Source organism: Chroicocephalus ridibundus, chromosome 19 (assembly GCF_963924245.1).
Source record: "Chroicocephalus ridibundus chromosome 19, bChrRid1.1, whole genome shotgun sequence".
NCBI classification, from domain to species: domain Eukaryota; kingdom Metazoa; phylum Chordata; class Aves; order Charadriiformes; family Laridae; genus Chroicocephalus; species Chroicocephalus ridibundus.
Window position 1 is genome coordinate 3,975,894 of NC_086302.1, and position 12,739 is coordinate 3,988,632.

Sequence of the window (12,739 nt, forward strand, 5' to 3'; positions counted from 1 at the left end):
TTTAATGTGTGCGTAGTACATAGGAGGATTTCCAAAAGCTGGGTTGTGCTTGGTGCCTGGGGAAGTGGAGGTCTGAAAGGAAAGAGTGTGCTATGTAGCCCAGTGGCTGGGGCCGCTGGGCTTGGTGGAAGCATGAGGAGGTGCCCTGGAGCAGAGCTCCCCTGGGGAGGGAGGTCGGGAGCCCAAGTTCTACAAGTACTGTGTCCAGCTCTGGAGCCCTCAGCACAAGAAGGACATGGACCTGTCGGAGTGGGGACTCGGAGACGATCCGAGGGCTGGAGCCCCTCTGCTGGGAGGACAGGCTGAGAGAGCTGGGGGGGTTCAGCCTGGAGAAGAGAAGGCTCCGGGGAGACCTTCCAACCCCTTCCAGTCCCTAAAGGGGCTCCAGGAAAGCTGGGGAGGGGCTGTTTGCAAGGGCCTGTAGCGACAGGACGAGGGGCAATGGTTTAAACTAGAGCAGGGCAGGTTCAGATCAGACATGAGGAAGAAGTTCTGTACACTGAGGGTGGTGAGACACTGGCCCAGGTTGCCCAGAGAGGGGGTGGAGGCCCCATCCCTGGAGACATTCAAGGCCAGGCTGGATGAGGCTCTGAGTGACCTGATCTAGTTACAGATGTCCCTGCTGACTGCAGGGGGTTGGACAAGATGGCCTTTAGAGGTCCCTTCCAACCCAACACATCCTGTGATTCCACGAAAAGAGGGAAATCATGCCGCAATAAAAGCCGAAAATGCACCCCCTCTCCTCCTCCTGCTGCCCCTGAGCAGAAACGGCTAATGGCGCGGTGGGCGGGGCTACGTGGCCGCGGTGGGCGGGGCCGCGGTGGGTGTGACCGCATGGGCGGCGCGCCGTGGGCGGGGCCTCGACGCGCGGTGGGCGGGGCGGGGGCGGGAGCGCGCAGGCGCAGTGCGGGCGGCGGCGCAGACATGGCGCACGGTCCAGGGCGCTGCTGCTGCTGCTGCGGGGAGGCGGCGGCGGCGGCGGGCGGCGCGGAGCGGGGCGCGGCCTGGGGCCTCTACCTGCGCATCGACCGGCAGCGGCTGCAGTGCCTCAACGAGCGCCGTGAGGGCAGCGGCGCGCTCGTCTTCCGCGCTTGGGAGGACCGCGGCGATCGCGCCCAGGTGGGGCCGGGCCGGGTCCTGCAGCGGCGACGCGGCCTGAGGGGAACCGGGCGGCGGGAGGGGGCGCGTGGGGGAGGGAGCGAGTGGCTGGGTGTCCCCGCCGTGTCCCGGAGCCCCCACCGCCGTGTCGCGGGGTTACCCACCGGGGTTACCCGCCCCACCGGTCTGCGCTCCCCTGACCTGCGCTTCTCTCTCCCCAGTTCGTGGAAAGCGACGACGACGAGGAGCTTCTCTTCAACGTCCCGTGAGTTCCTTCCCCGAGCTCCTCCAGCAGCGTCCTGGCCGCTGGCAGGGCCGGTTCCTTGCCTTTGCGTTCCCCAGGCGTGAGGCACGTCTGCACGCTGCGGTAACCGGGGCTGGTTTGGGGAGAACAGAGCTGAAACCGCCACTTGTGTGTCTCTGGGCAGGTTTACAGGCAATGTGAAATTAAAAGGAATAATCGTGATGGGAGAAGACGACGGTACGCATCCCGCAGAGATGAGACTGTAAGTGACATGAGTATCAACTCCGCTGCAGCGTAAATGGCAGTGATTGAGTGGTAGCTAACGAGAGCAGCAATTCTCACGCTGTTGAGTGTCCCAGTGCCCAGCGAGGGTGCACAGTGTGGGAGAAACCAGCATCACTGTGCAGCTCCTCAGTCCTTCCAGGGCCCTGGGAAGAAAAAGACACTCTAAATGAAAGGGGATGAGCGTGGCTACGTGCTGCCTCTTCTCTAGAGAAATGAGGCGCTGGTTTTAATGAGAAGAGGCCGTTTGGTTGAGACACTGGCTGTGCTGTCAAGAAACCAACCTGCTGTGGGCTTAGTGGGCTGCAGAAGGATCCATGGGCCAGGAGGAAGGGACACAAGTGACAGAGTGTCCTGCAGCAAGGTGAGGTCTCTAAGGCTCTTGGCAGCAGTCCAGCTGTGTTGAGACATGTGGCCTGTTTTAGGCCCTGAAGGGAGGGGGATCCCTTTGAATACTGCCTTTGTTTTCAAAAAATGAGAGAGTATTTAGTGCTCTGCGGTTCCTGCTTTTGGGGAAAGAAATACACCTTTTTCAAGCCCTTCTTTTCCTTCACCAACAGTGTACTGGAGTCTGGGTTCCTTCGGCACCCAAGCGTATGGAGATCTGTATCTCCCTAGCTTTGTTCCTCGCTCTTCCTTGTTCTTTCTTCAGGGTGTTTGGTATCTGGAACACGATGATGCTTTGTGGTGGCATTTATTGGTATTTTCTCCCTTAGAAGATGGAGCAAATGCAGTTTCTCATTGTTGAGAGGAATGTGGGTAGTACGAATGGCTGGGGAGGAAACTAACGAGCTGATCTGTGTAATAACTTCCTGGGTTTCCTCCCTTTCTTCCCAGGTTCAGGAACATTCCTCACATGTCCTTTGATGACACAGCCAGGGAACCGGAGCAGACATTCAGCCTGAACCGGGATCCAACGGGGGAGCTGGAGTACCCAACCAAGTACGATGCCGATCATGGGCCTGGGGGTTGTGGGGGGCTGTTCCTCCTGAGTGCAGGCTCCACACTCTATCCAGCCTGCTGGCATGCCCCCAAGTTTAGGGCAGTTCCTTCCCTTGCATCTCAAAGCTGCCCAGAGTAGGATTTGCCTCCACAGCTCCTTCCTGCTCTTGTCAGGTGAGAGCTCTGGCCTGAAACCCATCTCCCTGGAGCCAGGGGAATTCCTGTGCCTGCGCCCCAGGGTTTTTTGGGGTGCAGAATTATCCCGATGTCACGTCCCCTGCTCCTGGCCCCAGTATCAGCTTGTTGCTGGCCCCCTTGCCACAGGCGTGAGGGAAGCTACTCCTCCTGCACCCTTGGTCCTTGGCTTCCAAGTCTGACTTGAATTAGGATTGGAGCTCTGCAGCGCCATGCTGAGAAGAGGTGGCAAGGCAGCAGGGTGGCAGCCTGGACACACAGCTCCAGTTTCAGAGTGTGTTTTCTTTCAGAATTGCCCGTTTCTCCAATGTTTACCACCTCTCCATCCACTTTCCGAAGAACTTTGGAGCGGAGACAACAAAGATATTTTATATAGGCCTGAAAGGGGAGTGGACAGAGGTAGGTCATCTCTGGATGTGCAAGGCTGTGCTAGTAGTGTAAAAAGAGCTTTAAATCAGAATTTAAGTGGAGCTGTAGCAGTGAGGAAGAAGTGGCAGTGGTGAGGGCGTTGGGGATGGAAGGCCTGTGATGAAAAGTCTGTAAGATGGGAACTTGCTCAGCTCTTGCCAGTCAGGTGTTTTAGGAGGAACTTGAATTCTGCTCTCCTCTGGAGTAACACCTTTAATCTGAATTCAGGCTCATCGCCACGAAGTCACCATCTGCAATTATGAAGCATCAGCAAACCCAGCAGATCACAAGCTGGAACAAATCACCCCACAGACTCACTTCATCTCCTAACTGCTGTCGGGAATCTCCTGAAGGCTCTGATACAAGGCTACGGACACGATGGGCTGACTCGGACAGAACTGCCTTCCTGGAGCACTGCAGAGTGTTGGATCAGTTTTACGTTTCGGTCTTTGCCTCGGAAAGCAAAGCGCCGAGTGTGGGCGATGCCTGTATGAAGGCGGCCACTAAGGGCAGTGGCGCATTGGGTCCCGCAGAAAGCAGTGGATCCGCTCTCCTCACGGGAGAGTCAGTCTTGGGGCGGTGGTGAGCTCGGGTCCGGTATTGTTTACTGCTCTGACTGCCAATAAAACACGCTGAGGTGCCGAGCTGTGGCTGTGGCCTGCTCACCGCCATCCCCCTCCCTGAATGCGGGTCGCAGCTGGTGTCTGGAACTGACAGGGGTGAGGGAGTAGCGACACGGGGACGTGACCCGGCACCGGCAGTTGTGTGGTGGGGAGCGGCGCTCGGTGCCTCACCGGTAGCAGGGGGGTGCGAGCCGGGCCGCTGGGGTAACGGCGGGGCACGGGGGCTGCAGCCTCTCACCAATAAACCCGTAGCAGCCCCGCGCTCCCTCGCCGCGCTCGCCTCAGCCCCGCTGCCAAGATGGCGGTCCCATGAGGAACAAGGGGCGCGTCACTTCCGCCGCGCTGACCCCAGCGGCGGGCGGAAGTTCCGGTTGGGAGCGCGTCGGGGGAGCCGGGAGGAGAGCGCGCGCCGGGCCCGCGGGAGAGGTGCGGGGGGGGCGGGGACCGGGACCGGGGGGCGCGGTGACGGCAGGGCCTGCTCACGGGGACGGGGCGGCGGGAGGCCGGGGCGGGGCCCTTCCCGGGGTGTTGAACGGGGGAGCCGGTAGATCACCGGCTGGGGCAGCCGCGGGCCGGGCACGGGGGGCTCCGGCGGAGAGGCCGGAGATCCGGAGCTCCGCTCCCCGGGCGCGCCCCGCCGCGGTTCTGGCTCCCGCCGGTAGCCGACGGCGGGCCCCGGTTCCCCGCGGCCTCATGCTCGGGGCGGTGGGGGGACCACGCTGCCGGTAACGGGGCCGCTCCTCCCGTCGCCGCCCGCCTCCTCCCACGCCCCGCGGCCTCCCGCGCGTCGGTACGAGTCCCCAGGCTCCCGGCCTTTAGGAAAACCCCCAAAAAAGCCCCATTTCCACGGAAAACCGGCGTTCCCTTTCCAGCCGGGAAGCCCGCGGGGGCGGCCGAGCTGAAGCCCCCCATTCCCCCGGGGTTTCTCCAGCCTCCTGTCGCTGTTCCCTCCCTGCGCCGGTTCCCCTCCGGGCTGCGGGAGCGGGAGAGGCCGGGGACACGTTACTAAAGGATAATTAGTGCCTTGCTCCCCCCCGACCGGGCCAGGCCGTGGGTTTCCGACTGGCATCGCTCCTGGGGCACGACAGCCCTGGGGCTGCCACCAAAACAGCCCAAATCAGACGCAAGTTCGTCTCCTTTTTGTGCCCGTGGGTGCTGCTATCCAGGCACAGGCACGGTGGGGGGCTTTATCCTTCCCGTGTGACGTTTTGGCCTTAGAGCTGCCTCTGCTCGAGCTGTTGTGGCAGCAGCCATGGACCCTCCTGTAGATCATAGAACTGTAGAATGGTTTGGGTGGGAAGGGACCTTAAAGCCCACCCAGTGCCACCCCCTGCCCTGGGCAGGGACACCTCCCACCAGCCCAGGTTGCTCCAAGCCCCGTCCAACCTGGCCTTGAACCCCTCCAGGGATGGGGCAGCCACAGCTTCTCTGGGCAACCTGGGCCAGGGGCTCACCACCCTCACAGCCAAGAATTTCTGCCTCAGATCTCATCTAAATCTCCCTCTTTTGGTTTGAAACCATTTCCCTTGTCCTACCCAGGGCGTAGAGCAGAAACACCCCAGAGAAGTCTCAGGTGTCTTGGAGGGGTGCCCGTGGGGTGCTTCAGGTATCCTCGACCCTCCAAACCCCTCCTTTCCCTGAAGCCTCTGTGAATAAGGCAAAGACATGAGTCTGTGTCTGCTCAGGGAGCGCGTTTCAGCGTCTCCATCTGTCATGGAAGATGCTTTTATTTATGGCTCTTCTTGCCAGGAATTTTGGCAGGTGCTGTTTTTCCTCGCTGGTTGTTTTGACCCTGGAGTACACACGAGCACGTGGGCTGTGTGTCTGTGAGGTTTGCCAGACCCGAGGAGCTTGTTGTTCCCGGTGTTTTTATTTGAGTCGGGCAAACAGCTGACGAACAGTTGGTGAAACGAGTCGGGCAGGTCTCGGTCCAGGCTGGTAGAGGAGGCGGCTGTTTCTGTTCGGTAAGGCTGTCTGCTGGGGTACCGGGAGTTTGGGGGGGTTCAGGTGGTCCCGTGCCATCCAAAACCCTCTGGGGATGGGGTTCACTGTGAGATGTGAAGACTCGAGCAGATCATGGGGACTGATCTGGCTCCTGGCAGTAGCTGGGAGGCTGATCTTGTTCCTGGGAGATGATGGCAGCGCACTAAACGTGCTCTGATCTCATTAGTCCCGGGCGGTAAGCAGGGGTTAGGGCCTGTCATGTGAGTTGCGGTAGTTTTAGCGATTTGTGCCGGACTAGGAACAAACACCATCGACTGCTGTGTCTGAAGGCGGTGTCGAGGGGGCTGTCAGCTCTGCCGGAGCTGCCTCCCTCACAGGTGACTGGGATCCGGGAAGTGACAGTCAGCCCTTTGTGCTGGCAGGAGGTTGTTGTGGTGGGGACAGCAGTGGTGGCCCTGGCTGGCTGCCCATCGAGGAGAGACAGCGATGCCGTCACCGGGGGGGTGCAGGCTCTGGAAGGCAGCGCGGGGCTGGGTCTCAGGCCAGCGCCTGAATGCTCCGGTTTATCCTTGAACAGCTCCATAAAAGAGGGCTGGACCTTTTATTAGTGCTATAAAGCCTGTGCTGCTGCGTGCCGAGAGCCGGCGTTTCCTGCTTCCCTGTCGGAGCAGATGTGGGTCAGGCTCCTCCTTGTCTCCGCTGGCAGCCGGGAAGGGATGCTGAGGCTGCGTGACGCCCGGCTGCCCTCTGCCCACGTCGTTACAGTCACAGAAATAACTTTGGCTTTGAGGTGTAACAGAAAGAGCTAATTTTAACACTTCCAACACCCCACGCGCCCATCTCCGCTCACACGCATCTGGTGTTGCGATGTGGGAAGCGTTTGCTGTTTCCTGGCTCTCTGGCGTTGCCAGGCCAAGGATGGAGCAGGGCTGTCCCAAGGGCTTAAACATCAAAGCCTTCATCTACTCTTTAATTTTCCCCCAAATAGCTGGTCCCTCTGGAGCAAATAGTTGCCAGGGGGGGAGAGGCGTTTATTTTCCTGCTTACCTTTGTCCCTCTGTCCTGCAGGTGCCAGTGTCTGAGTCCCTCTCGGTGTATGTGTGGTAACAACATGTCTGTCCCCCTCCTCACTGATGCAGTGACTCTCTCAGGGCCAGAGCGGGAGACTGCCGCGGTAAGAGCCGGACCCCTCCTGCCTCACCTGCTTCTTCCCTTTTAGCAGTTTTGAAGATAAGGGGCTGCTTCCTTGGGGTTCAGAGTAGCCACGAGCTCAGCTCGTAATCCCTCAACTCTTCAGGTGTACATCATGGTGCATCAAAGGGGACACAGGACCAGCAAGGTCCCATCTTGCTGGGGAAAAGTAACTGTCCTTTGGGCTGGGCTGTTTGTATCTGGTGCTTGGTCCAGCGCGGGAGCACAGGCACAGCCTCGCAGCTGGGCTTGACCTGCACTGAAGTCAGTGGGAGCTGGATCTGATTTGTCTATTTAGGTTTTTAAAAGCAAATCCCCAAAGAAAATCCTCTTCCCTTCCTTGGGGCTGCCTTCCCTCTGCTCCCCATTGCTTAGGGGTTGCTCTAGCCTTAGATGAAAAGCCTGTAGGAATGGGGTTTGTGAGTCCTTGGCAAGCTCAGCCTCCGCGCAGCGTGGTGCTGTGCAGCCTGGCAGGATGATCCGTCGCTCCCTGTCCTGCTGCTACGCTGGGCAGCCCAGGGGCCGATGACGCCCACGGACCTGGCTGTGACAGCAGGCTCTGTGGCATGATGACGATGATGTGCCTGTTCCACCCATCCGTCGTGCTCAAAGCTGCAGAGATGTGTCGTTAGCATCGGCTAATTTCTGCCTGTTTGAGTCTCTTCTAGTTAGTAACTAAGTGGCCTTTTGCCGCTTCCCTGTGAGCCCAGCCTTGCCTCTCTCCCAGGGCATCCGCTGTTGCACTGGCTAATTCTTTTGTTTTTCTGCTTAATTTAACAGGTCATTTTTTTACATGGCCTTGGAGACACGGGGTGAGTATTCCTGGAGCTGGCTCTGGCTGTGACGTGTGGTTTGCTGACGCCTGGCCATTCACTGCGAGCACTGGTGCTGCTCTCCCCAGGGGCAGCTCCAAGATTTTCTGTGGCTTTGAGCTCGGTCCGATAGCCGTGCCTGCGCCACGCTCACAGGGAATCGCCGGCCAGCGGCTGTCTGCAATTCAGCTTGAATATTTATGATCCCAGCAGCCTGGCAGGCCCCCGTGGGTTTGATTTTCTGCTTTCTTTAAGGCAAGCAGATAAGCACTGCAGTTTTTCCATTCCTTGGGAGGGCTGGGAAGTTGGGTTGTGTCTATGTGAGTGCACCTCTGTAATGTGCAAGGCCACCTTAGAGGACAGCGTGAGATCCAGCAGTAACAAAGGCTTCTCCCCGCACAGGAGAGGTCTCTCCTCCCTTGCTGATAGCAGCTCCTCCACTTCCACCCGCGGGACTTTGTGTGCTGCCTTTGCCGTGATATGGAGATCTGTGCTGGGGATTCCTGTTGGGATTCAGGCTGCTGGGGTGGGCAGGACCTGGTAAAATAACATCAGGGCAGGGGCAGGGGGCCAGCAACCTTGGAGAAAGCCTGTCCCTGGGGGAAAACCCTCACCTTTGCCAGCGTCCTCCAAAGGCAAGCCTTGAACTCCTTCCTCTCCTCTCTCCCCAGGCACAGCTGGGCTGACGCTCTCTCCTCCATCCGCCTCCCCTACGTGAAATATATTTGCCCTCATGCGTAAGTGCCATCCTTGCTTCAGGAGGGGCCTTGGGGGTCCTGGGTGGGCTGTGACACTGGTCCCTGCTGCCAAGACTGTTCAGGGAGGCAGATGGTGGCCTGTGCCCTGACCTACCCGCGGGGCTGTGCAGTGAGGCTTGCTCTCCTGCTGTCGCCAGTTCGGCCGGGGCCCCAGCCCTGACATTTTCTGCCTGCAGGCAGGGCGGTTCCCCACAGAGCTGATCAGCATGCGCTGATGCTGGGTCTGTTTTCTCCCCCGTCCTGTCCTCTTCCTCTCCCCGATGGCTGCAGTTAAGGCCAAAAGCTCCTTCCCCATCCCTCTGGTCAGGCAGAAAGGGAAGGAAATGTCTCCCCAGTGTCATTAGCAGCCCACACAGGGGGCACTCACCGGGCTGGGAGAGCTCTGCCGTGGCGGTGTCCCTGGCAGCAGGGCCTGGGCTTCCCAATGTCCCGTCTCAGCAGAGGCAGCTGCTCTGTCAGCGTCTCCTGGCTCGGCAGCAGCAAACAGGAGAGGGACGCAGGTGCTCTCCTCCCCAGGCGGGCTGCTTGGCAACGCCGTGGAGCCTCTGGCTCAGCCGGGATCTGCTCGGGGCTTGCGGGTGAACCCTGCGGTCACATTGCAGCCCCCAGGCTGGGTCTGGTGGCACTCACCTGCTGCTGTCCCTTGGGAGAGGTGTCCTGCAGCTGCAGCCAGGAGGGCCAGCCACCACGCTTCCCTTGGCTCGGATTCTTTTCTCCTGCACTTGAACTAAAACACCCAAACTGTTTTCTCCACAGGCCCCGGATCCCGGTGACCCTCAACATGAAGATGGTTATGCCCTCCTGGTGAGTGCTTTGGGTGGCAGGGGTGGGAAGGACCCTTTTGGGGATGTATTTTGGGGAGTGCGAAGGGTGCAGGCATTGAAGAGCCAAAATCCACTGCCCTGTAGGAATCAGGGGAAGGGCAGAGCACACCCAGCTCCCACTTCCCCACGCCCTGGGTGCTGGGAGAGGTTTGGGGCTGACTTTGATTCTTCTCCCAGGTTTGACCTGATGGGGTTGACTCCAGATGCACCTGAGGATGAAGCTGGGATCAAGAAAGCTGCAGAAAACAGTAAGAGGCTTTCGGGAGGGGGAAGTGCTGAGCTCCTGGGTGCCGCTCCCTCTGTGGGACAGGAGCAATGTCTTCCTTCCTTTCTCCTCTCCTGTCTGGGATGGCACCTTCTCCCTGGCTGAAGCCAAGTGTGTTCAGTCCCTGGGACCTCTGGCACCTGCCTCTCCCTGACGTGCTGAGGGTCCTGTGTGCACCCCCAGGCATCAGATGATGCTCTTCAGCCTCCCCTGCCTTTCACTGACCCATTTCTCTGTCTTCTTCCAGTTAAAGCAATTATTGAGCATGAGATGAAGAATGGGATCCCACCCAACCGCATCATCCTGGGGGGCTTCTCACAGGTGAGCTGGGCTGCAGGGGGCTAAGGTGGAGCGGACTGAGGGTTGGGACCCCTCTTTCCCCTCCGAAGACACCCCTCAAAGGGAGCACCCGTGGGGAGGAGATGGGTGGATGCTGGGTGAGCTGGGTCTGGTGGGTGGTCCGTGGCTGCAGGTCCCTCCATCGCACTAACAGACCTTCCTCATCTGCTGCAGGGCGGCGCCTTGTCGCTGTACACGGCTCTCACCTGCCAGCACCAGCTGGCCGGCATCGTGGCGCTCAGCTGCTGGCTCCCGCTGCACAAAGCCTTCCCGCAGGTACCCTGCGCTGCTGCCGTCCGGTGTGTCCACAGGGAGGGTCGGTGCGGGAGGGGGATTTTCCCATCTGAAGTTTGCTGCGGTGTGAGCCTGGGGCTGCTGGAGACATGAGGTGCCTGTGGTGAGGGATTAGTCCCACAGCCCTGTTCCTGGGGCAGGTGGGGGCACAGGAGAAATCAGTGTCGCCTATCTGGTGTGGGCGTCTGTGAGCCCATCTTTTCCTCAAGCCTCCTCACGCCCGCTGGGCAGCAGCTTGGTCCTGGTGGCAGCGTGGGAGATGTTTGGTGGCAGGGCGGCAGGCGCTGGGTGAGCAGCTCTCCCAAGTCCCTCTTGAGGAGGGGAGCTGCCAGGCGATGTGCATGGGGACATAGATAAAGCATCTGCCCCGTTCCTCACTGGGGATTCCCTCTCCTGGGCACCCCTGAGCAGTTCCTTCCTCGCTGCAGGCGGCGAATAATGGTGTGAACAAGGACATCGCCATCCTGCAGTGCCATGGGGAGATGGACCCCATGATCCCTGTCCGCTTCGGGGCCCTCACTGCTGAGAAGCTGAAATCTGTTGTCACTCCCACCAAGGTCCAGTTCAAAACCTACCCTGGCGTGATGCACAGTTCCTGTCCTCAGGTCAGTGCCTCGGCGTGGAGAGAGGGGACGGGGCTGTGAGGGGCTGGTCTCACCTTCGGGACCAACCCCGCCACCGTGGGTCAGGCGGGGCAGGGACATTGCTGAGTCCACAATGCGTTTGTTCCTCGATTCACTCTGAGGTGGCTGCGCAGTCCTCGTGCCCCCACGCTTGGGGCAAGGCATGGCGCTGAGGAGCCCCGGAGTGACAGGCTCTGCACTCTCCGTAGGAGATGATGGCGGTGAAGGAGTTCATTGAGAAGCTGCTGCCCCGGATCTAAGCGGAGCCAATCGAGACTTGTCGCAGGGAAGGATGCCGAGGTTGCAGCCGCCGATCTTTCCCTCGTGACCTGTCCGCTGCAAACGGAAGCCATGGCACCCCACCGCACCTCCCGCCGCACCCCCGGCCCCCGCCTCTCCCCGTCTCCTTGCACCGTGCCCTCTCCATCTGGGGGTGCCCGTCTCTCCCTGCTGCTCTCGGAGCCGAGATTGGAGCTGTCTAAGGCGAGTCTTCGAGTGGCCTTTTCTCTCCTCCTCTTGCTCCGAGTGGTTTCTGTGGGGGTCACCATCCCCTTGACTCCCCGTTCAGGCACCGCAGTGTGTGGGTCTGGCACAGCGCGGGTGAGGTATTCTTTTTTGTTTGGTTTGGTTTTCTTTGTAACAGTATTAGGGGTGGGACATGCCTCCGTGCGGCAGGAGGAGCGGTGTGGGCACAGGGCAGGGCTGGGGCACCCTCCGGAGCCCTCCGTGGCCTGGAGCAGCCCGTGCTCCTCCTCTGCCCTCGGCCTGGCCTCTCCGCGGCTGCTCTCGGCCTCCGTTCAGGCGACTCACGGGTTTTCAATCAGAGCTCAGGAACCCGAGACTCTCCTGTGAATGCCTCAAGGCCCAGGGGAGAGGCTCTGCTCCGGGCCGCTACAGCCAAAGGCTGCCCCATCTCCCGGGGCCGGCAGAAAGGCGTCCGTGCAGCTCCTGCACCTCCTCGCACGGGGCCCCGGCCCCCGCCCTGTCGCACACGCACACTCCCCGGCGGGCTTGTCCCCCACTCCAGCAGCCTCAGCCCTCGGCTTGTGGCAGCTCTGCCCTCCTTGAGATAATCGCCTCCTTCTTCTTCCTCCTCCTCCTCTTGTTGCTTTTACAATCTCTTCCTCAGCCCGGCGGGGGGTCCCAGAGGCGTCTCTCCCTCCCTCAGCCCAGCTCTGTGCCCTCAGAGCCTCAAAGTGCTGCCGTTTACAGCCGGTGTCTGAGCAGCTTTGCCGCGGAGCCTGCCTGGCGCTGGCCCAGTCCTTGACATCTCTCTTGCTGCTACTTCTCCTTCCCTTTGGACTCGGGCTGGCTCTGGGAGGGAGAGGTGAGGTGAGGAGAGACTCCCGGCCCCCATGGATGGCTCCTGGCGCAGCTGGAGGAAGCAGGTTTGCTCCCAGCCATCATCTCACCAGCATCTAACGCCTGGGTGCCGCTGCACCCCACCCTGTGGGGCAGCGGGGGGAGTCTCTGTGCGCCCCAGGGCCAGGCCTGCGGGTTCTGTTGGCCTTTCCATGTACAATCACAGGTTTCTCCAGCTGGAGGCTGCAGCCAAGGCTTGTCCCCTCAAGCGGTGGCCGGCTGGGGCATGGGGCTGGGACCGTCCCCACCAGCAGAGCAGCTCCCTGGACACAGGGCCCCGAATGTCTCCTCTGCGGGTGGGCTCCTGGCCACCCCCTCCCCTCCCGCAGGGCTGAGGGCACTCGCTGTTGAGCAGCGCTGCCCTTCTCCTCGCCTCCCCTCCATGGGCTGAGCCCACAGCGCTGTTGGGCCCTTCCGGGCTGGAGCTGTACATGTCTTTTAAGAAAAAAAAAACAAACCACCACCACAAAACCCGCCTGGCCTAAGGGCTGTCGCTCCCTCCTGCGTGCTCTGTCTGGCTCCTCACCCCGCAGCC

General features: G+C 60.5%; 2 protein-coding genes across 2 annotated transcripts; both read left to right on the plus strand.

Moving 5' to 3' along the window:
• Positions 1-887: 887 nt before the first annotated feature.
• Positions 888-3,813, plus strand: PITHD1 (PITH domain containing 1). The gene is made up of 6 exons (XM_063356177.1): positions 888-1,119; positions 1,320-1,363; positions 1,527-1,604; positions 2,462-2,566; positions 3,052-3,160; positions 3,398-3,813. The coding sequence occupies exons 1-6, from the start codon at positions 925-927 to the stop codon at positions 3,497-3,499; spliced, it is 633 nt and encodes a 210-aa protein (XP_063212247.1). The 5' UTR covers positions 888-924; the 3' UTR covers positions 3,500-3,813.
• Positions 3,814-4,148: 335 nt separating this feature from the next.
• On the plus strand, positions 4,149-11,221 carry LYPLA2 (lysophospholipase 2). Its single transcript, XM_063355816.1, has 10 exons — positions 4,149-4,218; positions 6,805-6,910; positions 7,708-7,739; positions 8,411-8,476; positions 9,254-9,301; positions 9,499-9,569; positions 9,834-9,907; positions 10,100-10,201; positions 10,648-10,824; positions 11,052-11,221. Exons 2-10 carry the CDS (start codon positions 6,833-6,835, stop codon positions 11,100-11,102), a joined length of 699 nt encoding a protein of 232 aa, XP_063211886.1. The 5' UTR covers positions 4,149-4,218; positions 6,805-6,832; the 3' UTR covers positions 11,103-11,221.
• The last annotated feature ends 1,518 nt before the right edge of the window (positions 11,222-12,739 follow it).

What these genes read in the sequence shown, in the direction of transcription:
- PITHD1 (XM_063356177.1), top strand. Translation starts at nt 925, where the DNA reads ATGGCGCACGGTCCAGGGCGCTGCTGCTGCTGCTGCGGGGAGGCGGCG. An exon ending in CATCCCGCAGAGATGAGACT is followed by an intron (nt 1,605 to 2,461) that starts GTAAGTGACATG and finishes CTTTCTTCCCAG; the next exon opens with GTTCAGGAACATTCCTCACA. An exon ending in GAGCTGGAGTACCCAACCAA is followed by an intron (nt 2,567 to 3,051) that starts GTACGATGCCGA and finishes GTTTTCTTTCAG; the next exon opens with AATTGCCCGTTTCTCCAATG.
- LYPLA2 (XM_063355816.1), top strand. Translation starts at nt 6,833, where the DNA reads ATGTGTGGTAACAACATGTCTGTCCCCCTCCTCACTGATGCAGTGACT. An exon ending in TCCTGGGGGGCTTCTCACAG is followed by an intron (nt 9,908 to 10,099) that starts GTGAGCTGGGCT and finishes CATCTGCTGCAG; the next exon opens with GGCGGCGCCTTGTCGCTGTA. An exon ending in TGCACAAAGCCTTCCCGCAG is followed by an intron (nt 10,202 to 10,647) that starts GTACCCTGCGCT and finishes TCCTCGCTGCAG; the next exon opens with GCGGCGAATAATGGTGTGAA.